Source organism: Triticum aestivum, chromosome 6B (assembly GCF_018294505.1).
Source record: "Triticum aestivum cultivar Chinese Spring chromosome 6B, IWGSC CS RefSeq v2.1, whole genome shotgun sequence".
In the NCBI taxonomy this organism is placed as follows: domain Eukaryota; kingdom Viridiplantae; phylum Streptophyta; class Magnoliopsida; order Poales; family Poaceae; genus Triticum; species Triticum aestivum.
Window position 1 is genome coordinate 527537763 of NC_057810.1, and position 27532 is coordinate 527565294.

Consider the following 27532-nt stretch of genomic DNA (forward strand, 5'->3'; position numbering starts at 1 on the left):
GCAGCAAGTTTGCCCCCCAGTCGGATACTGCGCCGGAACCTCCAGTGGTTCTGGATTCAGGCAGGTAGCCCCTCGCTAAGGGGGGCGAGCCGCCTGTGCCGATGACCTCTGTCCATCCAGGGGCATCAGACAACTTGGTGGAAGCTCTTCAGGGAGCTTCCCTTGATGAAGAACACCGTACTCTTATGAGTACGGTTATTGCGAAGGTTCAGTCCGCCAAAAGCGGATTGACCGAAGCCTGCGCCAGCCTCCTCACAGGCTTTGAGGTTAGTAATTAAATTATGAGAAAATATCACAATATAGACAGTAGCCTCTGAAGCTCTGTTTGGTGTTCGGAAAGAAAGGCCGAACAGAGGATCAAATATTATCCCCAGGAGTCTAATCATATTATGTCTATGTGAATAAGCAGGCGTCGCTGCTGGCCGCCGCCGCCCTCGCTGCGGAGGTCTCCGGACTAAAGCAGAACCTGGGGCGGGCCAAAGAAGATCTCGGCCTCATGAAGAGGCAGCTCGAGGAGAACAAAGGTAAGCGATACCCCGTCCATGTGTTATATAAAGGAAAAATTGTTGATGCTAATAGAAGCATTATGAATTTTAATAGGGGCCACAACCGAAGTGGCGGCCCTTAAGAAGGCGTTGTCTGAGGCCGAAGACAAGGCGGCCAAGGAGCGCACCGAGAGCGAGAAACAGGAGGCTCGGGTTAATGAGGTTCAGCAAGAGCTCCAGGACTTCGTCAAAAAATTCGAGTCCTTGGAGTGTGACTACAAGACGCAAGAGTCTGAGCTTGCGAAGGCCCTCCAGAGCATGCAAGACGCCAAGGCCGAAGCCCAGAAGGCCCTTCAGGAGATTCAGGCGGCCAAGAAGATAGCGGCGGGTAAGGCATTCATTATGCAAAGCAAGCATGTGAAGGAGACTTTCCTTTTACTTACCCAAATTCGGAGCTCTCCAGGAGCATTCGCAGACCTGCCGCGCAGCGTCTCTGATGCTACAGAGTCCTATCGAGCTGAGGAAGGGAGATCGACGGAGAAGTTGTTCTGGTCCCAGTATATTGGGGCCGAACATCCGATGCCTTTGAGCGACCAGCTGAAGCAACTGGTCGAACTTCACAATGCAGCAGAACTGGCCATGAAGGATCTCATAGTCTGGATGTGGTCTGGCGAGCTCCTGCCCAGCAGCTACTTCGGCCTGGTAAAGCGGCTTGTGAATGCATGTCCGCGGCTTGAAGCCATTAAGCGGTCAGTCTACATTGAAGGTGCGCGCAGAGCCTTCGCCCGTGTGAAAGTGCACTAGGCGAAGATGGATGCCAAGAAGCTGGTGACAGAGGGGCCGCCGGAGGGCAAGAAGCATCGCCACCCTGAAAAGTATTATGATGGTGTCCTGAAGGGTGCCCGCCTTGTGGCAGATGAATGTGCTAAGGATGTAATGTTTGAATAAATGTACTCATGTGATCCTGTAATATGAAAACGAGCTCATGTGCGCTATATGGCGCTTGTTAATTTAAAATATTACCTTCTGTGCGGCCGTTTATAAAATCTTGAGAGTTGGCCAGTCGTCGGCTTCTGCCCCCATGTAACTAGCACTGGGGTGTTCGGGATAAATATAAACACTCTTTATCCAAAATTTTGGTCCTTTAAGGAGGTGTTTAGCGCAGCGAACAAGGCAATCGGACTATACAACTTTATCACTCTCACTTGGCCATAGAAGTCTACAATTTTAAATGTTGGCGAAGCCCCTAGTATTCGGAAGGCCGAACTTGGGGCGCTATATACGCCTAAATCGGACAAGGCCGATTCCTCGCCCGAAGCGAAAAAAATCTTTAAGGATTTGAGACCTCTCGAACAGCGACCATCTCTTGCCTCATCATGACAGTTAGTTTTCGGCTTTTTCTACTGAGGTGCTTGTCCGGAAGAACCGGGACACAATCGCAGTAGTTCTCCCTGTGCTACCTTAGCCGATATAGCGGAACGTAAGGTACCAAAACATAGGAGCCGAGCAAACCCAACTATTGACCCAAGACATGATTCAGAGCTGATGCATATAATGCTATAAGTTCGGGGTGCCGCACTGTCAAAAGTGTTTGGACGTTTCTTGCCATGTTATGGGGTACACTGAAGCCCCTGGCAAACTGGACGTACCAAAATGCACGGGTGTAATAAATAAGCAGTAAAGGAAAGGGGTAAATAAATGTAATAGTAAGCTGACGTTGTACACTATTTTCCCTTGTTATTCAAATAATACATCAAAGCGTACGTATACAAGTAGTGCGATAAGCAAAATAGGACTGTTTGACACATCCTGACCAGGAGCGAGCTGTGTGCGGGTATGTAAAACATGTATAACGATCGTTATCAGAGACCACCTGAGGATTCCCTTGTATGCCAAAGCTTCTTGTCTTCTTGGTGTGTCCGTCCCGCTATGTGTCCGATAGTCAGTCTATCGAAAGAGCCTCCCGAAGATAGGGGCCTGAAAGAAAAAAGGTGTAAAGATGCGTGAATCCTGGGGGGTCGAACCGCATTGTGGGCTGTGTCATAGCCGTGCCTCCGCCTATGCCCATGGTATTTTAAGTGCGTAATTATGTACGCGCGGCGCAAATTTCGCCGCTTGACTGGGACTAGGACGGAGGCCGAATTGCTAGTCGAGCTCTGGACGTGCTGGATGATCCTGTTGCGGGGTACTCCGGACTCGCTTGACGGTGTCCGGGTTCTTTATCGCCGAATTGGCTGTTTGCCTAAGAAGGTTGTTTTGTACTTCTGCCGCGAGGGCCGCAGTGTGCTCCTCCATACGGAGTGAGCGCTCTGTGTTTCCATTAACTGTTATAACCCCGCGAGGTCCTGGCATTTTGAGCTTGAGGTATGCATAATGCGGTACCGCATTGAATCTGGCAAATGTGGTTCGTCCGAGAAGTGCATGATAGCCACTGCGGAAGGGGACGATGTCGAAGATTAACTCCTCGCCTCGGAAATTGTCCGGAGATCCGAAGACCACTTCCAGTGTGATTGAGCCCGTGCAACAGGCCTCCACACCTAGTATGTCACCTTTGAAGGTGGTTTTTGTGGGCTTGATCCTTGAGGGGTCGATGCCCATTTTGTGCATTGTATCCTGATAGAGCAGGTTCAGGCTGCTGCCACCGTCCATAAGGACTCGCGTGAGATGGAATCCGTCGATGATGGGGTCGAGGACCAATGTGGCCGAACTGCCATGACAGATACTGGTAGGATGGTCCCTGCGATCGAAAGTGATCAGACAAGAGGACCATGGATTGAACTTTGGGGCGATTGGCTCCATCGCATAGACGTCCCTTAGTGCGCGCTTCCATTCCCGCTTGGGAATATGGGTTGCGTATATCATATTCATCGTTTTCACCTGGGAAGGGAATTTCTTCTGTCCTCCTGTGTCTGGCGGCCGGGGCTCCTCGTCGTCATCGCTATGCAACCCCTTTTCCTTGTTTTTGGCATTCAACTTGCCGGCCTATTCAAACACCCAGCATTCTCTGTTGGTGTGGTTGGCTGGTTTATCGGGGGTGTCATGAATTTAACATGAGCGATCGAGTATGCGGTCCATACTGGACGAGCCCGGATTTTTTCTTTTGAATGGATTTTTCGGCTGTCCAGATTTAGAGCCTCTGAATCCGGCATTGGCTGTCGTATCTTCGGCGTTGTCGCCATTGTTGTGACGCGTGTGTCTATTGCGTCGTGGCTTGCCATTGCTATCTCTGGCGTCTAAATCGCCGGAGTTTTTTGGTGTGATGTTGCTACGAGCCAGCCAGCTATCCTTGCCCGCGCAAAAGCGGGTCATGAGTGTCGTGAGGGCTGCCATGGACTTTGGCTTCTCTTGGCCGAGGTGTCGGGTGAGCCATTCATCACGGATGTTTTGCTTGAAGGCTGCTAAGGCTTCGGCATCTAGACAGTCGACAATTAGGTTCTTTTTAGTTATGAACCGAGTCCAGAATTTCCTGGCTGACTCTCCGGGCTGTTGGGTTATGTGACTTAAGTCATCAGAATCCGGTGGTCGCACGTAAGTGCCCTGGAAGTTGTCAAGGAATGCATCTTCCAGGTCCTCCCAACTGCTAATGGAGCTTGCTGGTAGGCTATTCAGCCAATGCCGAGCCGGTCCTTTAAGCTTAAGTGGTAGGTACTTGATGGCATGTAAGTCATCGCCGCGGGCCATGTGAATGTGTAGGAGAAAATCTTCAATCCATACCGCGGGGTCTGTTGTGCCATCATATGATTCAATGTTCGTGGGTTTAAACCCTTCTGGGAATTCATGATCCATTACTTCATCAGTGAAGCATAGGGGGTGTGCGGCGCCTCTATGCCGGGCTACATCTCAACGTAGTTCAAATGAATCTGGTATGTTGTATTCGGCCCGGCCGGACTTTTGTTTAGTGTATCCGGCGTGACGATCATCGTCACACGTTATGGCGCGCCCCCGTGATCCGTAGATCGATCTTGAATGTCCTGCTTTGTTTTCCAATACGTCTTGCAGGTCCTTCGTGTAGCCCTAGTCCTTAGTATTATTGTTTGATTGGCGACGGGGTGCGGTCTAGACTTCGGGCTTGTACGCCGCTTTGTCTCGGCCACGGGGTGGCCGGTCAGCCGCATCATGCACTGGTAGTGTGGGCTTTAACGCCTCCTCCTCGAGTTGAGGTATCAACCTGCGCTTTTGGTAACTTTTGGTAGGGCGCTCGAGTCCGTATTGCTCGGCAGCCAGGACCTCGGTCCATCTATCAGTTAGCAGATCTTGATCAGCTTGAAGTTGTTGCTGCTTTTTCTTCAGGCTTTTTGCAGTGGCTATAATACGGCGCTTGAAGCACTCCTGCTCGACGGGATCCTCAGGCACGATGAATTCTTCGTCGCCAAGGCTCACTTCATATTCGGAGAGAGGCATATAATTATCATCCTCTAATTCTCCATCTACTACCTGTTCCTTGGGCCTAGCTTGCCCATCTTCTTGCTCGGCCTGCTCGAAGCCTGGCTGGGCAGGATTGTTTTTGTCTTCGGCACCATCCGGATTGTTATCATCTCTTGTGCTGGTATCACTATTTTTGCTATGTCGGGGCTTGGAGCGGCGCCTATGACGCCGGTGCCTAGATTGCTTCTCCAAGGGATTATCTTCCGTTGCCTCATCGCCATTGCTTTCTTTGGGGGTGTCCACCATATATATATCATATGATGAGGTGGTTGTCCAGCGCCCTATAGGCGGTGGTTCCTGTTCTTCTCCTGCATCGTCGCCCATACCATCGATGTCTTCGGAGTTGAAGTCAAGCACACCGGTTAAGTCATCGAGAGTGGCTATTAAGTGGGTGGTGGGTGGGGAACGAATTTCTTTGTCGTCCGCTTTCCACTCGAGCCGGACATAGTTCGGCCAAGAGTCTCCTGACAAGGAGACAGACCTTAATGAGTTTAGCACGTCACCCAAGGGTGAGTGCTGAAAGACGTCCGCGTAGGTGAACTCCATGATCGGTGCGCAATCAGATTCAATAGGCACGGATGCACGCGGTTCGGAGCCTGTAGCCAGAGACAAGTCCTAGGGTCCGATGACACCATCCTCATAGGAGGTGGGATCAGTGTTCATCTCCAATGTTGATGAGTGTGCGGCCTCCGTGGCGGGGTCCATCCACCCATCCTCGGATGGCGCGATCTGCTCCGAATTGATTCCCGGGGCCGTTGCAGGCGCGATCTCCTGAACACTGTCCGATGGCAGATCTAAGTCATGCTCGTTGTGACTGTTCGGCATACCTAACATGGGCTTGAATCCGTCGAAGATCAAGTCTCCGCGGATGTCAGCAGTATAGTTCAAGCTTCCAAACCTGACCTAATGGCCAGGGGCGTAGCTATCGATCTGCTCCAGATGGCCAAGCGAGTTGTCCCGCAGTACGAAGCCGCCGAATATGAAGATCTGTCCGGGAGGAAAACCTCCCCCTGGACCGCGTCATTGAAGATGATTGAAGGAGCCATCAAGCCTTATCGTGACGACACATTGGAACTCTCAATGAAAGCACCAATGTCGGTGTCGAAACCGGCGGATCTTGGGTAGGGGGTCCCAAACTGTGTGCCTAAGGCTAATGGTAACAGGAGGCGGGGGACACGATGTTTACCCAGGTTCGGGCCCTCTCGATGGAGGTAATACCCTACTTCCTGCTTGATTGATCTTGATGATATGAGTATTACAAGAGTTGATCTACCACGAGATCATAGAGGCTAAACCCTAGAAGCTAGCCTATGATTATGATTGTTCTTGTCCTACGGACTAAACCCTCCGGTTTATATAGACACCGGAGGGGGCTAGGGTTACACAGAGTCGGTTATAGAGAAGGAGATCTACATATCCGAATTGCCAAGCTTGCCTTCCACGCAAAGGAGAGTCCCGTACGGACACGGGACGAAGTCTTCAATCTTGTATCTTCATAGTCCAACAGTCCGACCAAAGTATATAGTCCGGCTGTCTGAGGACCCCTTAATCCCGGACTCCCTCAGTGTCATAGTGGATGCACGCTACCTTCACGAAAACGAGTCCATCGACATTGGTGACGTGATCTCGTTCCCCTGCCGCTTTGCAAAGATTCGAGATCGCTCGCCGGTGACAGGCTCGCGGGCAGGGGGTACGATGGAGGGAGCGAGATGACCAGGCGGGGTACACGGGAGCGGTGTGGGGCGGTGCACGACTAACCAGGTTCGGTGCGATTCAGGCCCGACCTCCCGCCCCCACCCACCCATGGTGGATGGGCGACACATGGGTTCTCATCCAGGCATCCATTCCCGTCCGCAAGCCTGCAGTGAGAGTATAAATTCGCAGCTGCCTCCGATCCTTGACCTAGACTCCGCCCTCGCCCACCTCTGGACAGCAGAAAAACACCCTAGATCAAGATCTACTGGTGACTGGGGGTGGTGGAGAGGCAAGGTAGGCGGAGACCCTCGATCCTTTGCGGAGGTGGCTGCCTCGCCTCCCATGGCGGCTGATACGGGGCGCGGGTACCAGGGGAGCGGCGCCAAGGTGCGGAGGCGGGCCATGCGGGGCATGGCGTCAGACGCGGCGCGGGAAGGAACGCCGGCCGCAGAAATGGCCGGGGCAGCGACAAGAGCAAGTACTCCTGGAAGCAGAGCGAGGGCGGTGGCGACCGCACCATCTCTGCCTCGGAGGACACCTCTCGCTGGGATGCGGCGGCGGCGCCAAGGAGCCATGACCCCTAGGATGGAGGTGTCTGGGTGGAGAAGAGGCATTCAGCGACGGCTTCGGAGGACACAGGAAGCGGGCGCCAGACTTCATCCCCGATGCGCCACCCGCATGGCAAGCAGAATGTCTCTCAGGTGCCTCCTACCAAAAATCTTGTCCCCTGTCCTATTTGCAAATCTAATGAACATCCTCATGCTCGATGCCTTCAAGCATTCTGTGAGCGATGCAACAAATTAGGGCATCTGGTTTTAGTTTGCACATCATTTCTTCCTTGGGAGTGTATTGCTCCGATGTGTGCATTTCAAGGTAAGGGGCAGGGTTTCTATTACATCCATGACTCATGTACGGCCAATCAGCTTAAGGAGAGATCTAATAATATCGTGGTGACCATTGTTGAGGGTGAAACATCGACCGGGCAGATGGAGTTAGATCTGTCTGACTACCTTGCCACAGGATGGCGTTGCTCAGCCCATGCCATTGGTCCTGGGGTGTTCATGGTTTGATTTCCTAATCCTCGAGCTGTTGCTCAAATCTACTATGTGGGTACTGTTACACTTAAAAAAAGTGGTGTTGTTATACATGCCACTCCTTGGTCCTCAGCAGTGGAATCGAAGGGGGTTATGGAAGTTGCATGGGTAAAAGTGGCTAATGTACCTCTGGATAAGAGAAGCGAGAGAAATATGGCTTTTGTTGCCTCACTGGTGGGTGTTCCCCTTGAGATAGATAATGCAACCTTGCATCGCCCTGCCTCTGTTCATGTGAAACTGGGTTGCAGGAATGTTGATGCTATTCCTGGGGTTGCTGAAGCAGTTCTAGGGGGCATTTCTATGACCTTTTCTATGAGGTGGATCAGGTGCTGGTTAGGGATCCTAATCGTAAAAAAAGTGAGATGAATGTGCTTCCTAATCCTAGTGGAGGTAAAACCAATATGCCTACGCAGGATGTGACTCCTGGAGCTCATATGGGCAGCTCTTCGACTGGGCTTGGGGGGCAATCTCTCCCCATTCCCCAAGGAGAAGTGCCTGACCTGATTCGGGAGTCACAGGAGAGTATGGAGTCTGATGACTCTCTCCATACGTCTCTTCTCATTGAAACCATGACGTATGATCAGGAACAGGAAGAGAAAGAAAAGGTAAGCTCACCCTTCCAACAGATCTTGCAGAAGCATAATCCTGTTTATGAAAAGGGAGTGAAAACCTACTCTGATGTGGTCAAATTCTCTCCTCAGGTTGTGGAAGTGATGGGACAGCATGATTCTATGCTGAAGGTGACCAGTGAGTATAGGGTGGAATCCCCTGAGAGGAATGATGAGGTGATCCACGCTCCCCCTTTAGTCACTAAGGAGAATTTGCGCTTCAGTTTGAGGAATGTGCAGAATAAACTGGAGCGTGTGGAGGACAAGGCTGCGGCTGCGGCAAAAAAAGGAACATGGAAGGTAATACCATGAAACCTAACTCCTTTGATGCTTTGTCTGATCCTGTTCTCATTCTTAAAGCTGTTAAGATGGGTGTAGATATTCCAGATTCTGATTTTGCTAATATTGATATCTTAAGAGAACTGGAAAGAGCCAGAATTAGAGATTCCTTAGAAGAAAATGATGCTAATAAAAATAAAAAGAATATTTTGTTATTGACTAATGGAAAAGGAGATCAGACCCCCTTGGACATGAGATGGAGTGAGGAGAATGAGATGGATGAGGAACCCTTTACTTTAGTTCGGTCTAGAAAGAAAAAAGAAAGAAAGGTGAATGTTGTCATATCTAGACCAGTAACTAGGAGTCAAAAAGGTAAGAAGCATCCTGATAAAAGCAGTGGTAGCCCTACCTTGCCTCCTGGTAGGAATACCAAAGGGGGGAGAAACCTACTGTTATTAAATGAATGGCATTTTTTGGAACTGTAGAGGAGCGGGTAAAAAGGAATGAGTACCTATTTCTCTGATATGATCAAAGAACATTCCCTAGATTTTATTTGCCTTCAAGAAACTATGAAGAAAAACTTCCCTCCGAAAAGCCTTAGAAAGATTGACCCTGCAGATAGATTTGAATGGAATTGGGTTCCATCTATTGGTAAGGCAGGTGGTATCCTTTGTGGTATTAAGAGAGAAACTTTGGAAGTTATCTCTTGGATCCCTGGTAGGTTTTGCTTGCAAGCCAACCTTTATGATGTGAACCTTAAGATTGTCTGGGCTCTCATTACGGTTTATGGAGCAACCCATGACGACAACAAAGACGATTTCTTGATGGAGTTGGCCTCGATGTGTGCTCACACTCACACCCCCTATATAGTGGGTGGTGATTTCAATATCCTTAGAGAAAACTATGAAAAGAACAAAACCATGAACCGATCCCCTTATGTGGATAAGTTCAACTGCATCATAGATTCTTTAAGCCTCAGGGAGATATACATGGGAGGGGGGAATACACGTGGACTAACAATCAGAAACACCCCACCCTGGAAAAACTAGATAGAATTTTGATGAATTTTGAGTGGGAGGATTTGTTCCCTTTGGTCGCAGTCCGCAAATTGGTTAGAGATGTTTCCGATCACAACCCGCTCCTTCTGTCCTCGGGGACGAAGAAGATGGATACCTCCCACCAACGTGAGTTCTGATTTGAACTCAGCTGGCTACGAGATGAGAGCTTTTATCCTACTGCCAAAAAGATCTGGGAACAACCAGTCCGGGCTGATGATCCTATTGATATCCTTAATATCAAGTTGAAACGGCTCAAAAAGTACTTTAAAGGGTGGGGTTCGAATACCTTTGGCCATGTTAGAAAGAGGAAAAAAGAGATCAAAACGGAATTGGAAGATATTGCGTACAGAAGAGGATGGACCTCTCGACCCTAAGATGTTTGAGAGGAAAACCTCCTTACAAATAGAGCTCAGTGATATTCTTATTAATGAAGAGTTGTACTGGCTGCAACAATCAAATGAGCGATGGCTTTTAAAAGGTGATCTTAATACAACCTTTTACCATAGAGTGGCGAATGGTAGGAAACGAAAAAGCACTATTCATTCCTTCACGGATGGGGATGTTGTGATTGAGGGGACCACCAACCTTCTAGCTCATGCCACAACTTACTACAAGGACCTGTTTGGCCCTGCTATAGGAAACCTTTTTCATTTATCTCCTAATATGTGGGCTGAGAGTGAGAAGCTTACTGATGATGACAACATTCTCCTCACCGGCAAATTCACAAAAGAAGTACATAAAGCTCTTTTTGGCATGGATAGCAATCGTGCTCCTGGCCCGGATAACATACTGGCTGAGTTTTATAAACACTGCTAGGATTTTGTTAAAATCGATATTATGCGCGTGTTTGATGCCTTTCACGACAACACTTTAGATGTTGCTTGCCTGAATTATGGGGTGATTACCCTTATCCCCAAAATGAACGGAGCTAAGAAAATTCAGCAATATAGACCGATCTGCCTCCTCCGTTGCCCATGCAAGCTTATTACTAAAGTTTTGGACAACAGAGTGGCGATCTTTGCTGATAAACTCATTAGTAAACATCAGAACGCCTTCATAAAACATAGAAACATTATGGATGGCATTTTGACCCTGCATGAAATTCTTCACCACACGCAGCGGAAAAATAAAGTTGGTGTGTTGTTGAAGCTAGACTTCGAAAAGGCCTACGATAAGATCAACTGGAATTTCCTCCTTGAATGTCGCAAGAACAAGGGTTTTGGCCCTGTGTGGTGTGGTTGGGTCCAAAAAATTCTTAATAATGGGACTGTTAGCATTAAGTTGAACAATGAAAAGGGTCCTTATTTCCAAAGCTACAAGGGGGTGCGGCAAGGGGATCCGTACTCCCCTTTTTTGTTCAATATTGTTGTGGAGGCCCTATCAAAGATGATCCTTAATGCTCAGAAAGAAAAAATGTTGACAGGTCTAGCCCCGGACCTAATTAGTGGGGGTATAGCTATCCTCCAGTATGCAGACGATACTGTCATTTGCTTTGAGCATGACAAAGAAGCTGCGGTCAACCTTAAGCTCCTACTTTATATCTTTGAACTCATGTCCGGGCTTAAAATAAATTTCCTGAAGAGTGAAATCTTGTGTGTAGGGGGGAATGATGAAACATTAGCTTTCTACTCTGAACTATTCAATTGCCAGATTGGACACTTACCTATGAAATACTTAGGGGTGCCGGTGAGCTATTCCACTCTCCGTGCTTTGGACTGGAGTTTTGTTGATGATAAATTCCTAAGATGTTGTGAATCCTGGATTGGTAATGCGGCGTCTTCAGGGGGAATACTGGCCCTACTCAACTCCTCCCTTACTAGTATCATCTTTTATTACATGTCTATGTTTATGCTCCCTAAGAAGGTTATTGACAAACTAGACAAACATAGAAAAAATGTCTTCTGGCAAGAGACTGGTGGTCGTAAAAGATATCACTTGGTCAAGTGGTCAAGAATCTGCAGATCTAAGAATAAAGGAGGATTAGGAGTTAAAGATCTACATAGACAAAATATCAGTCTACTCACCAAGTGGTGGTGGAAACTGGAAACTCAACAAGGCCTTTGGCAGGATGTGATCCGTGCTAAATATTTCAGAAATGATACGGTATCCTCGTTGAAAAGTAAATTTGGAGATTCCCCCATTTGGAAAGCTATTATGAAAGTGAAGGATGTGTATTTGGCAGGAAGAAAAGTGATTTTGAATTCTAGTAATGTTGCCAGAGTATAGAACGACCCTATCAGGGGTGATACTCCTTTGCGGGATCAATTTCCTACCTTGTACAACATTTGCAACTATCAGGAGATCACGGTTGCTGAGTTTAGAAACTTTGAGGGCAACGATCTCTTTAGAAGAAACCTACATCCTCCCCTTATGGATTAGTGGAATGATCTCGTTAAGGTGGTAAACTCCTGGCATTTATCTGATGAACCTGATCAGATTAGATGGGCTTTGGGCAAAAAAACAAATTCTCGACCAAATCGGTCTACACTTATTTGGAAAGACACTTGGCTGGGTGTGATTACAAGTGGATTTGGAGAGCTAAGATTCCCCTTAAGATTCAAATATTCCTCTGGCAATTTTTTCAAGATGCGATTCTGACTCGTGAAGTCATGAAGAGAAGGAATTGGGCAGGCAATCCTAGATGCTCGTTCTGCAGAGATCTTGAAACTTCGCAACATCTTTTTTTCACTTGTCCTGTTGCTCGGGTGGCTTGGAGGACGGTTGGGTGTGTGTTGGGCACATCTCTGTGCCCGAACAACATCTGTCAATATTTTTCTTGGTGTTACATATTCCTTCCTGATGGGGCCAAGTTTTATACCTTTGGTTTGGCAGCCGTATGCTGGGCTATCTGGAACTGCCGCAACCAGGCTACTTTTGAACAAAAACTACTTAAACCCCCATTTAATGTGGTGTATGCTGCTTGTGGTTTTTGACATACTGGGCAGGTTTGATGGCTAGTGATGATCGGGAGGCCATGGAGCGTGGAGCCAAGATGCTCAGGTCGAACGCTTCAACAATGATGAGAATATGTACGTCTCCAACCAAAGCAGCGATGGATTGATGCTTCTCGCTGATGCTGCGATCTTACTTTTGCTAGGATAGTTGTCTAACTCCTGCGCAAGTGTTCTTCCCTGCTCGTTTGTGAGCCTTGGGTTTTGTGAACTGTTGTTGGCTTCCTTTGGAGTTTCAGCCTGTCTGTTTAGGTCCTAGTGGTTTGCGTGATCGATGGTGTCACTGGATTTTCACCCACAGTGGGCTGCTCGATGACGAGTGCCCATGGTGGGTTTCCTAGTGATGCTTTGGACTCGCCTTTTCCCCTTTCTAGCTTCCTTAATCCGGTTCGATGTTGGGTCTATGGTCACTGAACTATGTGTATTTCCGTTATGAATATAATGGAAAGGGGTTAAGGCCCGATTCAAAAAAAAAAGATTCCGTTTTCTATTTGTGACGACCTACCGAGAATGGTCAGGAACTTTTATTGGGGATCCAAAAGAGGACGCAAGAGAGTACATTGGAAGGCCTGGGATTATTTTCTTCAGCCCAAGTGCAAAGGAGGTCTTGGATTCCGTGATTATAGGCTCTTTAACCAAGCACTCCTAGCGTGTCAAGCATGGAGACTTATTGTTAGGCCAGATAGCCTCTGCGCACGTTTGCTTAAAGCTAGGTATTATCTCGAAGGTAAGCTTGAAGATACAGTTTTTTTGGGGAATGAGTCATCTTCTTGGCAAGCAATCAGTTATGGTCTTGAACTTTTGAAAAAAGGTCTAGTTTGGAGGGTTGGTAATGGAGCAAGTATAAGAGTATGGAGGGGTAATTGGATACCCGGACCACACTCTTTCGAACCAGTTTCACCTCAAGGGCTTTGCCGTATACGTTGGGTTTCTGAGCTCCTAAATGATAACGTGTCCTGGAATGTCGAGTTGTTGAGCCGTTATTTTCTGCCTTGTGATGTGAGCGAGATTCTGAAAATAAGAGCATCTCCAAGGCATGAGGACGACACCTTGGCTTGGCGACCGGGTAGATTTGGACTGTTTTCTGTAAAAAGCGCATATGAGTTTGCTTTTGAAGAAGCAAACAGAGACAATGCAAGTGCCTCAAGTTCAGTTCCAAACAGCCAACGATCCACGTGGAAATTCATTTGGTCTGCTGAAGTCCCGCCTACAGTTCGAAACTTTGATTGGCGAATTGTCTCGGATTCCTTTCCAACCTGGCAAAACAAACACAAACGAACACTCGAGACTACTAGTATGTGTCCAGTATGTGGTATAGAACCCGAGGATAATTTTCATCCCTTATACAGATGCCCAAGAGGCCATGAACTCTGGAAGTACATGTTGGAAGTATGGCACCTACCGGCTTTGGATCAGGTCAAGCATACTGGGAAGGAATGGCAATTTCATATATTGGAACCCCTATCTGTGATTGAGAGAATTGAGAGAAGCAGGCTGCTCATGACTCTATTGCATTGTTGGTTCATACAGAATGAGATAGTTCATCTAAAGAAGCCACCCCCACTTGAAGTTTCCAAGAAATTCCTCGTTAGTTATCTTGAGTCGTTAGTTGCTATTAAGGTGAATTCAAATTTTGACCCACTGAAAGGAAAAACGGTCATTTCTTATGATCATTTGCTACACAAAAGACCGAATCAGAATGTGGAACCCTCGCCTCTTTGGGCTCCTCCACCGGCTGGTTGGGTCAAACTAAATTCAGATGGATCGTATGTTGTGGATAGTGCAGGAGCAGGTATGGTACTGCGAGACTCTGAAGGATATCATCTTTTCTGCTTGCAGGAAGTTATTCTCGTGTCGTGAAGCACTAGAGGCAGAGTTGTGTGCATGCATGGAAGGATTATCATTGGCAATCCAGAGGAGTGATCTCCCAGTTATTATTGAGCTGGACTCATCAGTTGTAGTTAAGATGATCCAAGGTCGAGAACACGATAGATCGATTTATGCTTCTTTAATTAAAGAGATTGGATATCTTTTTTCTCTTCAAGAAAATTGTATTACCCATGTTAGCCGCTCACAAAATAAGATTAGCGATAGTCTAGCAAATTTTTCTCGAGTTGAGGGTAGAACCATGACTTGGATCGGCTCTGGTCCCTCTATTGCGGTTGAGCTAGCCTCTGTTGATTGTAATCTGTCGGTGGTTGAGTAATACAATTTTTTCACTCGCAGAAAAAAGGGTAAATTACGACACGGCCACTAGCACAACATGACTAAGCACAACACTAGCTAAGCACAAGCAACTCTTAATCATGCTAGGATTGTACGAATCGGGAATATAGGGTTACAATAATCAGGTCATGCAAACGATAGCATTAACTCTAACTACTGCTAACATAGTAAATAATGAATGCAAATACAGCAGGGGAATATACCACTATAAACTTTAGACAAATGGGATATCAACGTGATGAAATGAGGTTTTGCTTGCCTACATTGGTTCTTTGGCACTGCTCAAATCTTGCTTGTTGCTCTCGTCGTCTCCGAAACCTATCCGAGAAGAAGCAGAAAAACCGGGGAAGAGCAAACAATGCATTTACTACTACGTAAAGATATCAACACAATCATGATATACAATGCATGACATGGAAACGTTTGTTTTCAAAATTGACACGATGCAACAATTACAAGTTAATTGAAGTTGAAATGCACTAACTATGACATTCCTAGCAACCACACCAACCAAGTGGGGGGAAAGTGGACCATCATATGTGGCATCTGTCTCCTCCTCCTCCGTATCGGGGTTAGGTAGGGTGCTCGGACATTTTAGAGAAACCTTTAAGCGGTCGATCTCCATAAGTTTGAGCACCCCCAACAATAGACTCACTTCATTATCATTCTTCCCCATATAGACACTGTCATTCTTAAGGTAGAAGCAATATGAGTATCTGAAAGGAAAGAAAAGATTTCGCAAATGTAGTACCTTCCGTGGAGTCCAAATTGCGCTCAGCCTGGCAGCACATTGCCTTATCCATATTGTGCTCGTCAGTCAAAGAATAGCCGTCAACGGAGACGAGGTAACGGCTACTACATCGAAGGGGAGTGAACATCCCTTCAGACAGAGCCATTGGTGCCTCTGAACGGACTGTAGGTGAAGTAGGAGCAGCAACAGGTACGGTAGATATTGAAGGCGAGGTCGACGCAGTAGGTAGAACACGTGGTGCCGGCGGAGTGGTACTGGGCGACAATGATGAAGACCGCAACTTAGCTTGTGTAGGCCCACCAAACGAAGTGCAAGGGTGGACCGCAACAAAGGCGGGGGATGGACCGATCCACCCATGCTCCGGCAAACCCAATTCTACATAGGAATATGAATTCATTCATACGAACCAAGTGATTCTAGAAAGAAGAAAATTCCTATAGAAGTCCTACAGAATTCATGTAAACCAAAGGAAGCATTATAATTTAGGAGTTTCCAACTCAATTTTTATTCGGAATTTTTAGGTGTTTGAACTTGCCTGTTAAAAGTCCACCGTAGAAAATCCTGGAGATGCACACGGGCAAGAAGCGCCAGTAGCAGCACATCTGCACAGTGCACACTGCAAAATCATAAATGGTCAATAAAGAGGAATGTCGTGCATAAAGGCACCACTACTCCGGTAGTGTATGCATAGTAACTACGTCCAGCTATCCTGTCATAAATACGTACTCAGTTATTAGTACTAGGGATACATACACGCACGGCGCCAGAGCAATCAGTACTCGCTGCTGCTGTTCGCTCGTTGCAGCAGCGCCGTTCTCACGCACGGGCAGCAAAGCGTCCAAGGCGACATCACTCGTTTGCGGACGAGAGAGAGAGATGGACCAGCCGCGCAGCCGCTGTGCTGACTCGGACGGGGGCAGCGCCTGCCTACGCTGCGTGGTCTTCTCCACATGTGCAGGGACACGCACGATCATCCTACGCTGGGCTGATGATGGCTTCGCGTTCGCCGGGATGCTGAAGAGGGTGATGAGAAAACGGAAATCAGGTGCCAGATTTTGTGCTAATCCATGGCGGTGGTGCGCCGTCAGATGCCGGCACGGACCGGGGCTTTTCGGGCCTTGTAGTAGGCAATCGTGACAGATCCTGAGATTTGACAGGAAATGAATCCAAGATTATGAAGCAGAGGCTACGCGGGCTACAGCCACAGATGTGCCTCGCGCAAAAGGAGAAAACAGCAACAGATGTACTACTACAGAAACAAACAGCCGCTTCCTCTCACAGTCTCCCTCTCTCATCGCACGCCAACAGATGGAGAAAGCTAAAGGCCAGCCCTGCCCATACGGCCGCATGCTAAATGGAGTAGTAAACTACAAGCAAACAGATTCGACATTGTAGCAATAAGTACTTCCTCCGTTCCTAAATATTTGTCTTTTTAGAGATTTTAACAAGTGACTACATACAGAGCAAAATGAGTGAATCTACACTCTAAAATGTGTCTATATACATCCGTATGTGGTAGTCCATTTGAAATCCTAAAAAGACAAATATTTAGGAACGGAAGGAGTAGGTTGCAGGGCGTGCTGCAATCAACAGAGAGAAATGAATGAATAGGATTTACCTCTGCAACCGTGTCTGCGTGTGTCGAGCAAAGCAAAGCAAAGCACACCAGGCAGGCAGGCTCGGGTCTCTTCCCCGTCCGTCATCTTTAAACACACGCGGCAACAATCGCCACTGTTTCCTTTTTCCGGGTCCCGGAGCTGCCTCCGCTCACAGCGCCTCAGCCCGCCTTCTTCCTTCGCTTCCTCTCTCCCTCACCAAGCTCTGCCCCCTCTTCTTTCTCACTTGCTTTCTGTCCTTCCACCGCCATCTTTCGCTTTCTCCCGCTGTTGACCAAAGGAGGCTCGAGCTTAGCCCCAGGGTGCTGCCAAGGTTTCTTTTGCCCGATCTTTTTCCTGCGGCAATGGCGGGGGAGCTCGAGGGGAGGAGCTCCGGACCCAGAGGAGCCGAGCAGGTACGTTGTAGCAAGCAACAAGTGTTCACATCTTGCACCCTCTTCTGATTATCTGCTAAGCCCCAGACCTTCTCAAGTGATTCTTCTTTGGCCACTCGTAATTCACCGCATCCTTGTTAGCATAGACGGATCTCTTCTTCTTCTTCTCCCTGCTGTTTTTGGCGACCATTTTCACCACAGCCATCTGCATTTTCTTGGAAGAAAGAACACGGTGATCCGTTTCAGTCTCATAATATTTCGAAGCTCGAAACAGCTTGGGTTGCTCATTTCACAGTTTTCTTCCCTGGATCCTTTTGTGTTCACTTATACTCCCTCTGTAAAGAAATATAAGAGTGTTTAGATCACTAAAGTAGTGGTCTAAACACTCTTATACTTCTTTACGGAGGGAGTACTACAAGAAGTAGCAATGCTGCAGAAGACACATGGCATGAGTTTCCGCTTACATGGTTTAATTTCTCACTTCTTTTCTTCAGGCCATTGTTGCTCTCAAGAAAGGTGCCCATCTACTCAAGTGCGGGAAGAGAGGGAAGCCCAGGTTCTGCCCGTTCAGGCTATCATGTGTGAGTAGGCTCTTTGGCACTACAGAATACTACTACAAGATCAAAAATTTAAACGTTGTTTCACTACCTTCGTACAATCACCACTAGAAACCTGTATAATTCCCTCAAAATGAAAATAAATATAGATTTGTAGTGAGTAGTAACACTGAGGTGCGGTGCTACAAATTTCTGATGGCTTGACGTATGGGAAATTTGATCAATCCAGTTAAACTCAACAGTGCAAAATATTTGTACACAATGCACTAGAGGACAAGTTTATTTACTTTTGAACTTTTTCTACAAACAGAAAATTCTCGCAATATTTTTTATTAATAATTGAAAGTCAAGTATCAAACCGATACAGAAATAAGCCCACGTGAAACTCATATACCAAGGTAAATTACCGACAGTCAAGAAGTTGCTTTCGACTTCAAGTTCTTCACCATATCATCCCACCTCAGCAATGATCAACACCATTTAGTAACTTCTTCTGATTTACCCACCTGTCTCCATCAGTCCATATGGTCCCGTCTTGTCATGCTCCTCCACGCCTTGTTACTGCTGACAACCACATGTAAATATCTTACAGTACATAATATATTTATAACCACGCTATGAATAGATAACTCCAAATGTAGCTTTCAGGATTGGTCATGCATTCTCTGTTTTCATACCAAGAATGCATTTTATAATTGTACTGAAACTTGTAACTGTAAAACAGTTCAGGTATAGAAAAAATAAAAGGCCTATCAAAATATCCCAACATAACTCTTTCTTTCGGTCTGCAGGATGAAAAACTGCTAATATGGTACTCCAAAGAGAGGGAAAAAAGTCTGAGCTTGAGTTCTGTGTCGAGTGTGGTTCTCGGACAGAAAACGGTATGTGGTTTTCTTCCCCAAACACTTATTATTATGATTTAAGTATACAAAGACATACATATTCTTAGAATGTCTGTATTTGCAGGAAAACCTTTTGCGCTTGCATTGGCCAGAAAAGGAACATCACTCCTTGTCAGTCATATACAAGAATGGCGAATGCTCACTGGACTTGGTATTTCCTACTAGGCCTGGAATTCTTGAGTTTAGAATCTCTTTGTTCCTCGTATAACTGCCTTTTCTAACATCTATTTACAATCATGTCTTCCCAGATATGCAAAGACAAGGACCAAGCTGACTGCTGGTATCTAGGCCTAACAGCCTTGGTATCTGCTCTATATAGTCCTCTTCTTTTGGTTGATTCAACAAGCAGCCGGATAAACAGTTGCGCAAATAGCCCTCCTAGCTATATTCAGCAAAGGAATAGGCTATTTTCAGTGCATGACACAAGAAAGTTCACCCAGGTTGGAACCCATGCATGTCGTGATTTCTATGTGAGAACATGATTACTTTGTTCAAGTATGAGTTTACCATGACTTGTGACCTTTCCTAGATTACGCTTAGTAAAACTTTTGGTTTTCTGTTAATCAGCGGCCACCCACTGCTCGGCTCAGGAAATTGCGAAATTAATAACCAACATGTTAAGCAGCGTTACAATTCTGGCCATTTTGATAAATTATATTTTCCAAATATATAAATAATAATACAATCATTAGGTAACACCCAGACTAATGTAGTGTCAAGTGGGTAATGATACATTTTGTGGAGCTGCATATTTTTTCATAACTACTCCCTCCGTACATCCGTTTGAGAATCAGGTAATTCCGGACGGAGGGAGTACTCCCTCTGTAAACTAATATAAGATGTTTTAGATCACTATTTTTATTTTTTTTTTGAGGAATCATCACTATTTTTAGTGATCTAAAATGTCTTATATTAAATCACAGAGGGAGTACTAAATAAGCCGATACATCTGATAGCATTTTTAAATTGTTATATTCAATTGATAACTTATGGAAGTATCTATTTGTGAAGGTACACTCACTGTATGGCAGTCCTAGGTTGATACAGAACAAAGTATCGAAGAGCAGTCTGGATTGCTCAGAAGCATTCGTCACTCCAAGGCAGAGAACATGGTCAGACCTAGATTTCTACTTGGAAAGAATTACTCCTGAAATGGTAAATAGAGTTAAAAACAGTTTCATGGATATACCAGTGGCTGCAAAAATTCAGGAGGGAATTACCCAAATGCCTAAACTGAAAGCTTCTGAAGGATCACACATGGCATGTGGAATAGATTCTCTGAAGGACATCTTTGCCTGGGGAGAAGTTCCAGGCAGTGTGTTGGAGAATGGAGATGCACCAAAAGATAATGTTTCACTTCCAAGGTTATTGAAGCCAACCCAGATTCTTGACGTGCAGAACGTTGCCTGTGGAGAGAAACATGCAGCAATAGTTACTAAGCAAGGGGAGGTCTTCTCTTGGGGAAAGGAGAGTGGTGGGATATTGGGACACAAAGTGAGTGTCAGTGTCTCCGAACCTACGATTATCGAATCTCTTACCTCTATCCATATGAAGGCTATTGCATTAGGGGCAAAGCACACCTGTGCACTTGCAATTTCAGGAGAACTTTATGAGTGGGGTGAAGGGACTCACAGCTTGGGTCTGTGGGATGATCAGTGTCAAAGAAGCCAATGGTTCCCACACAAACTGTTTGATCCTTTGGATGGCGTATCGGTTCTGAAGATCGCATGTGGCCAATGGCACACGGCTATCATATCCTCCTCTGGTCAACTGTTCACATATGGCGACGGAACATTTGGCGTTCTTGGACATGGCGACACGATGAGCGTGGCTCGGCCCAAAGAAGTAGAGTCTCTGAAAGGGTTGAGAGCCAAGGCTGTGGCATGTGGGCCATGGCACACAGCTGCCATTGTGGAAATATTAGGCACTGTCAAGAGCAATGCTCCTAGTGGGAAGCTGTTCACTTGGGGTGATGCAGATAAAGGAAAGCTGGGTCATGCTGACAAAAAATCCAAGCTTGTACCGACTTGTGTCAAGCCACTCAATGATTCTGATTTTGCTCAGGTATCCTGTGCGAAGGCACTGACAGTCGTGCTTACAATAACAGGTGTTGTTTTCACCATTGGAAGCACGGAACACGGACAATTAGGCAACCGCCGATTGAGTGACACATCTATTTGTTCAGTTGAAGGGCCTCTCAAGACTGAGTTTGTCAGAGATATATCGTCAGGCTCTTCCCATGTCGCAGTTTTGACAATGAATGGAAAGGTGTATACCTGGGGCAAAGGCACAGAAGGTCAACTTGGTTTAGGTGACTATACTGACAGGAGCTCCCCAACTCTAGTGGAGTCCTTGGAAGATAAGCAAGTGGACAGTATAGCTTGCGGTTCCAATTTCACTCTTGCGGTTTGTTTACACAGGTCTATCTCAGGCAAGGATCAACCTGTATGCAGCAGTTGTCAGTTGTCTTTTACCTTTACAAGGAAGAAGCACAACTGCTACAACTGTGGTTCCATGTTCTGCAATTCCTGCAGCAGTAACAAGGTTTCAAGGGCAGCTCTTGGACCAGATAGGAGCAAAAGGTACCGTGTTTGTGATATGTGTTTCACTCAACTGCAGAAGATTGAAGGACATGGCACACTAAGTTCACGATCAGCGATCCAGAAGGAGGAGGCATTTCCAACAGAAATAAGACCATATACACCAAAGTTGTCACGCATATTCAAGGAAGCAAATTCTATCATGGAAAAAATGACAACGTCACAGGGTTCGAATCAGAGAAATCAGGACTTGGCTGTGCCGGTTCAACTGAAAACACAGAGATGGGGGCAAGTAGAGTGCCCCAGTCAATTTAAATGTGCACGAAACAACATTCCATGCTGTTCCATACCAAATAAACAGACAGTCGAAGTTTCTCTTCCACAGAGAATGCCTGAACCAGTGCCCCCAAAAGGTACCGGCTCTATGCCAGAAGCAGCTACTAATTTGAAAGAAGAATTAGATTCGACAGAGAATATATTACTAGGAGAAGTAAAACAGCTTCAAGCACAGGTAATTCATAGAGTATAACGTTGTTTGCAATGCCAGATTTTTTTTGTCCTCCTTTTAAATGACACATTATATTTTCACTAACTATTAACTTATTTTTATTTTAAAATCACAAGCAATGATCTTAATAATTATGTTGTTCTCATCTAAGCAGGTGACCACCCTAGCAGAACAATGCCGGCATAGGAGCCTGAAGGTTCAGTTGTACAAACGAAAAGTCGAGGAAACCTGGCTGATTATCATGAATGAAGCAGCGAAGTGCAAAGCTGCAAAAGAAATTATAAAGGTTTTAACCAATCAGGTATAACTCTGACCTATGTCAGTTCCCAACCTATTCAGAAACTGTGCGAGTATTTACGTAAAATAAGTTGTCTGGCGCAAATTGTGCAGAGGAATACTTTATCAAAGAAGATTGATTTAGCTGGTGAGCAATCATACAACTCCATAACTATACCAAGCCGCATCAACGATGGACAACCAGTAAAAGCAGAATTACCAGACCCACCAGACAAGAACCCTGTCACCGGCAAATTTCAACAGCTGAGCAGCATCAGGGATCACAATCAGCAAGTGGACAGGGAACGTATACAGTCTTCAAGCGCAGCTGTGGCGAAAGGCTCAGTCATGCATAGAAATAGCAGAAGAGCACCCAGTAACAGCAATACCTATGCCGGGGAAAATGATGCCACCATTCCTCCTGTTGATCCCAATGGCACAATCGAGCAAATCGAGCGCGGGGTGTATGTGACCGTTGTCACATCCCCTGGTGGAAACAAAGGCGTCAAGCGCATCCGGTTCAGGTAACTCCAAAAAGGTCTTTGATACACACATTCCCTAGATAATTTACTTGTGTGATAATATGCTCTTTCGAACAATCCTACAGCCGGAAGCACTTTGGGGAGAAGGAAGCACAGAAATGGTGGGAAGCGAACGAGAGCAAGGTGTTTGCAAAGTACAGCAGCACGGAACAGGTGACAGAGTAACCAGCTGTGACAACCGACTGGCATTGTAAATGGCAATGGATTCCAAATACTCCCTCTGTTCACAAATACAAGATGTTCTAACATTTTTGTGAATCGGATGTATACAGACACGTTTTAGTGTGTTTGTTCACTCATTTCAGTCCGTATGTAGTCCATATTGAAATATCCAAAACATCTTTTTGTGAACCGAGGGAGTAGTAAATACACTGAAAGACGGTACTGTTCAGTAATGACAATAGATGGAATGATGGAAGCAACGGAATCGAGACACCATTATTTGGTCCCTGAGAGGCAGTTTGCATAACTAAATTGCAACATTAGCACTTGCTTTGTACTAGTTGAGCGGGAGTAGGTCCCCATGGTTAACCCCTATATGATATACAGAGGGTAGGTCTGAGTTGAGTTGGATTATGGATATGATGCCTCCTCTTGAGTGATCCGATCATTAAGAACTCGGATGTAAGTTTGTAGTGTGGATTCATTGGCGTTGCCTTCTTGATCTGAGTCACATAGTGCGAGAGCAAAGACGTACCGGGACGGCTGGTTTTGAAGCTCCCCTGTATGGCTGTATGCTAGCACAGGTAGAAATGGCGACTTTGGCATGGCAAGGGTTCTCACTGAAGGTGTCCGGGCGCCTCCCAGTGACCCGCCTCAGTTGTCCTACTCCTCCCCACTTCGGCAGCGCTCCGCGGCTACGCCTCCCTCTCCGTCGCGTCCGCACCTGAGCCGCTGCTGTCGCCGCGCTAGCCCTGTTGGTGCCGCCGCAACGACATTGTGCATAAGGCAGTACAAGTTTCCAGGCAAAAAAAAAATGTTCTACAAGACAAAAACAAGTAGCTCGTCATAACTGGCAAGCTGATTGCTGTAGAAATACCTTGCAATTTATCTAAAAACATTTCCTGCAAAGAAGATGAATGCGCAGACCCAAGTCCAGGTATATTATGTTGTTATACTTTAGATATACAGAGCATTCGACGTTTGTTCGTCTTCTGCCCATCATGTGTTTTACAGAATGCAGACTACAGAGTGGATACAAGCCTGCCTAGCTTACAACATGCAGTTAAGACTACGACAACCCTCTCTCAGGCCCAGGTTGATACAGGCAACAACACTGAACTCTGAGCCTCCCGATTTGGGGGAAAACTGCAGACACTCTGTAGAGAACAAAAGCATGGATACTACAGATTCCAACTATATATATATTCACGAGCAAGAACCAGAAATGCTCAATCTAATGCGGCTTCGAGCTGCTTCGGAGAAGTGCGACATACCGACAGGCAAAACCAGCAGGATGAGCGGTCGCTTCTTCCCACTGCAGATCACACCACCAGCTCAAGAGTCTAGAGCAAAACTAGCAAACATCTAAACTGTGAAGAGCGCGTCGAATCTTCTCAGCTGTCACAAGCACAGCCTCGTCAACTCACCATCGGTCTCCTCTCTGGGCGCCTCCGACCGCAGCGATTCGCTCTCGGCCGCGCATCTCTTGTATGGCATGAAACCTCTTTGCAGGCTGATCGAAACAGAGCTCTCACACTTTGTTAACCGCGGCACAAGCGTTTTGTCGCTCTCGCTGATGTTTCCTCTCCCTCGGGAGTCGGCAGCATCTGAATTATGCGCAGCTGATCCTGGGCCAGTGTTTGATCCTGTCCAGGATCCTTCCCTCTGCATGAACTTGTGGTCTGCGGTCTCTGAGCGATGGCGCTGGTGCTGATTTGGAGCCACGGCTTGCTGGTAGAACATTGCACCAGGCAGGGTGCCGAACCATGGCACCGCAGATTGTGTGGCGAAACCATCCGGTTGAGGAACAAAATACACAAACTGCTGCATGTTGCTCGGCCATGGATTCCATGAGCTTCCTTCTGTGGCACCGCCAGAAGGTAGGTTTCTGCTTCCTTGTGTGGTTGTATCGTCTGAAGCTTCAGTTCCGACGTCCGCACCATTCTGCGGGTTGCCGGTGCTGGTATTCGGCTTCTGGAATGAATCATTCACCACGACTTTCTTGCCGAATAGCTTAAGGACTGATGTCGCTGATCCTGTACATGACCCTTCTTTGACATTACCATTTGCAGTGATCTCTGAAGTCTGAAATTGGCATTTCAGAAATGCGTTAGAATTGAAAGGTGCCGGAGGTGTTAAAGCAGATCATATAGCTGCAGAAAATAGCAGATGAACAGATCATGTTAGGTAATAATTCACAGGGAGGATGTCTGCAGTTTGTTTTCTTCTCAAAGTGATGTCAGTAACTCAGTATTACTTGTTTATGTCCCATGTGGTGTGTAGCCTTTATCCTCTTATTAAACCACTCATCCTTATACGAGTTGCTGAGTGAAGCCAAACTCGGCTCGAATTTGGGCTCTTTCTTCATAATTAATCTAATATAGTGTTTGTGCTACTCTCGTTGTTTGCAGTGAGCGTAGTTTCTTGTAACTGATATGCTGCCTTCCACTCCTAAAGCTACTCTCGAAAAAATTACGCTAAGATTCGTGCAAGCATTTTCTTTTGTCTTTTTTTCTTTTTCTTTCTAATTTAAGTGAGTCACTTAGATGTGCAATATCTAGGACACATCACATCTAGATGTGCCCTAAACAGACCCTTAATCTAATCCAATTTTTTTTAATGAGAGCATCTATGCAACTGGAATTTTCTGCTATTCCGTTAGTTTCCACCACCTTTAGATCTATTGAGTATGGCCAATCATTTTAATCTCAAGGCAAACTGAAGTCTAAGATGATTGGCTGAAATTTAAGGAATTTCAGGCGAGAGCGCATTAGTAATTATCTTTTTTATATTGCTATTGGATATTGGATGGCTTATCCTTTTGCCATATAAAATGCCTTAGAAAAGAATACGGTACCTTAGTATTAGGCGAGAGGCAGCCGTCCCCTCTGTCCACCGACGAGCCGTAGAGGGAGCCAGCGGCCGACGGAACCGGCGACCTGCTGCCGCTGGAGTTGTTGGAGAAGCGGCCACCCGAGGCCTCGACCCGCGACGCGGTCAGCACCGACGTCGGCGACCCTTCCTCCTGCTCGCCCATCCGCACAGGAGGCCTCTCCAGATGCGTGAGCCCCGGGGCGTGCTTACCGCCGGCCGCCGCGCCGTCGTCCGCTTTGCGCGGGTACGGGTGCGTCGGCTTCCTCTTGGGCCGCGGCGGGGGGATCTGGATCGCCGCCGTCGCCGTGGCGGCCGCGGCGCCCGAGCCGCTGCTGCTCCCGGACGACTCTCTGGTGACCTGCAGAGCGCGAGGCGAATCGGCATCAGGAAAACCCGTGGCTGATAAGAAAAAATCATGGCCGAGAGATGAGTGAGTTGGTTAGATGGTGAGGGAAGGCGAGCCGACCTTAGAGAAGAACTTCTGCGCGTGGCTCCGGATTTGCACCGCCGTCTTGGTACCTATGTGCTCTGCGAGAGCGCGCACAGAGAAAGGGTGAGCGAACCGAACGTGCAAAATTGGTTGCCTTGTTCCACAGGCGCGCGATCGTTACCTTGTATGCGGCGCCAGGCGCGGCCATGCAGCTGCAGGGCCTCCAGGAAGCGCTTGTGCTCTTCTTCGGTCCACTTCTCCCGCTGCTTCGTGATGGTGTACGGCTTGCGTGCCTGGTCGAGCAACAAATTCGTTCGATTCAGGGGGGCGGTTGCAAGCACAAACACGCGGGTTTTGCGCAGGAAACTGCGGTACCTTTGGCACGTGGTCATCCCCTGATAAATCCATGTCGTGGGAACTCGGACGACTCCTGCGATGATCCGCCGTGCTTTCGTCGGTTGCCATGGCGTTCTCCTGCAAGCACGGGCCAAATAAGCATCCGTAATCCGTTTCCTAGAGCAGCGCCATTTTAATTTTAACCCCGATCGTCCACGAACAATCTCACCACACCAGGGAAAAGACCCGAAGAAGCATGGATGAATTACCTGCGTGCAGGCCATCTCCAGCCAGCGAGAACAAAGTAATCGCACTGCCCGACGTCGCCACACCAAGAACAAGACCAGGCCAGACCAGGTGCTCGTTGTCGATAGAGGGCGAGGACGGAGGGACAGTCAGGAGAGGGGAAGCGAAGAGGCGAGAGACGAGAGGAGTCAGGAGAGGGGAGGAGGATAGAGGAGTCGCATAAAAGAGAGAGGGGTACGTTACGTTACGTTACGTAGGGCCCAGCGCGCTGGCGAGTGAGGGGACGGGAGAAAAAGAGCATGGAGGGGCGCGCCACGTCGGACGGGATTTTTCCATTTCCGCGGCGCCCTCGCGGAGAAAAATCAAAAATATAACCCAAACCCTGCGGTTTGAGCCGCTCGTTCTTGTGGCTGTGGCTCCTCCTCCGCTTCACTCGCTCTCATGTGCCGTTTGCCACGGCCCACCGTAAAACTTGGCCTCGCACGCGTGCTCTCCTCTCCGCCTGGCTCGTGGCGCCTGCCTGCCTGCCTGCATGCAACGTGTGCTCGCTCGCTCGCGCGGCGTCGGCATGCACCGGAGAGAATCACAGGGCCGCCT

The 27532-nt window shown here is 47.2% G+C and overlaps 2 protein-coding genes across 2 annotated transcripts; one reads left to right on the forward strand and one right to left on the reverse strand.

The window, feature by feature from the left end:
- The first annotated feature begins 17276 nt into the window (after positions 1-17276).
- On the forward strand, positions 17277-23238 carry LOC123137805 (PH, RCC1 and FYVE domains-containing protein 1). Its single transcript, XM_044557651.1, has 9 exons — positions 17277-17583; positions 18057-18143; positions 18911-19000; positions 19086-19172; positions 19270-19461; positions 20033-22072; positions 22224-22370; positions 22460-22869; positions 22953-23238. The coding sequence occupies exons 1-9, from the start codon at positions 17533-17535 to the stop codon at positions 23050-23052; spliced, it is 3204 nt and encodes a 1067-aa protein (XP_044413586.1). The 5' UTR covers positions 17277-17532; the 3' UTR covers positions 23053-23238.
- Positions 23239-23958: 720 nt separating this feature from the next.
- LOC100873119 (protein REVEILLE 1) lies at positions 23959-27169 on the reverse strand. The gene is made up of 6 exons (XM_044557652.1): positions 26959-27169; positions 26729-26827; positions 26535-26646; positions 26390-26451; positions 25907-26281; positions 23959-25134 (listed from the first exon to the last, which is right to left on the reverse strand). The coding sequence occupies exons 1-6, from the start codon at positions 26971-26973 to the stop codon at positions 24451-24453; spliced, it is 1347 nt and encodes a 448-aa protein (XP_044413587.1). The 5' UTR covers positions 26974-27169; the 3' UTR covers positions 23959-24450.
- Positions 27170-27532: the final 363 nt, after the last annotated feature.

Bases quoted from the DNA above. Each gene is read 5' to 3' on its own strand.
- LOC123137805 (XM_044557651.1), top strand. From the start codon at position 17,533: ATGGCGGGGGAGCTCGAGGGGAGGAGCTCCGGACCCAGAGGAGCCGAG. The intron at 19,001-19,085 runs GTATGTGGTTTT...CTGTATTTGCAG, and splicing joins TGGTTCTCGGACAGAAAACG to GAAAACCTTTTGCGCTTGCA. The intron at 22,371-22,459 runs GTATAACTCTGA...CAAATTGTGCAG, and splicing joins TAAAGGTTTTAACCAATCAG to AGGAATACTTTATCAAAGAA.
- LOC100873119 (XM_044557652.1), bottom strand. The intron at 26,647-26,728 runs GTACCGCAGTTT...TTGCTCGACCAG, and splicing joins GGGATGACCACGTGCCAAAG to GCACGCAAGCCGTACACCAT. The intron at 26,282-26,389 runs GTCGGCTCGCCT...CGCGCTCTGCAG, and splicing joins CGCAGAAGTTCTTCTCTAAG to GTCACCAGAGAGTCGTCCGG.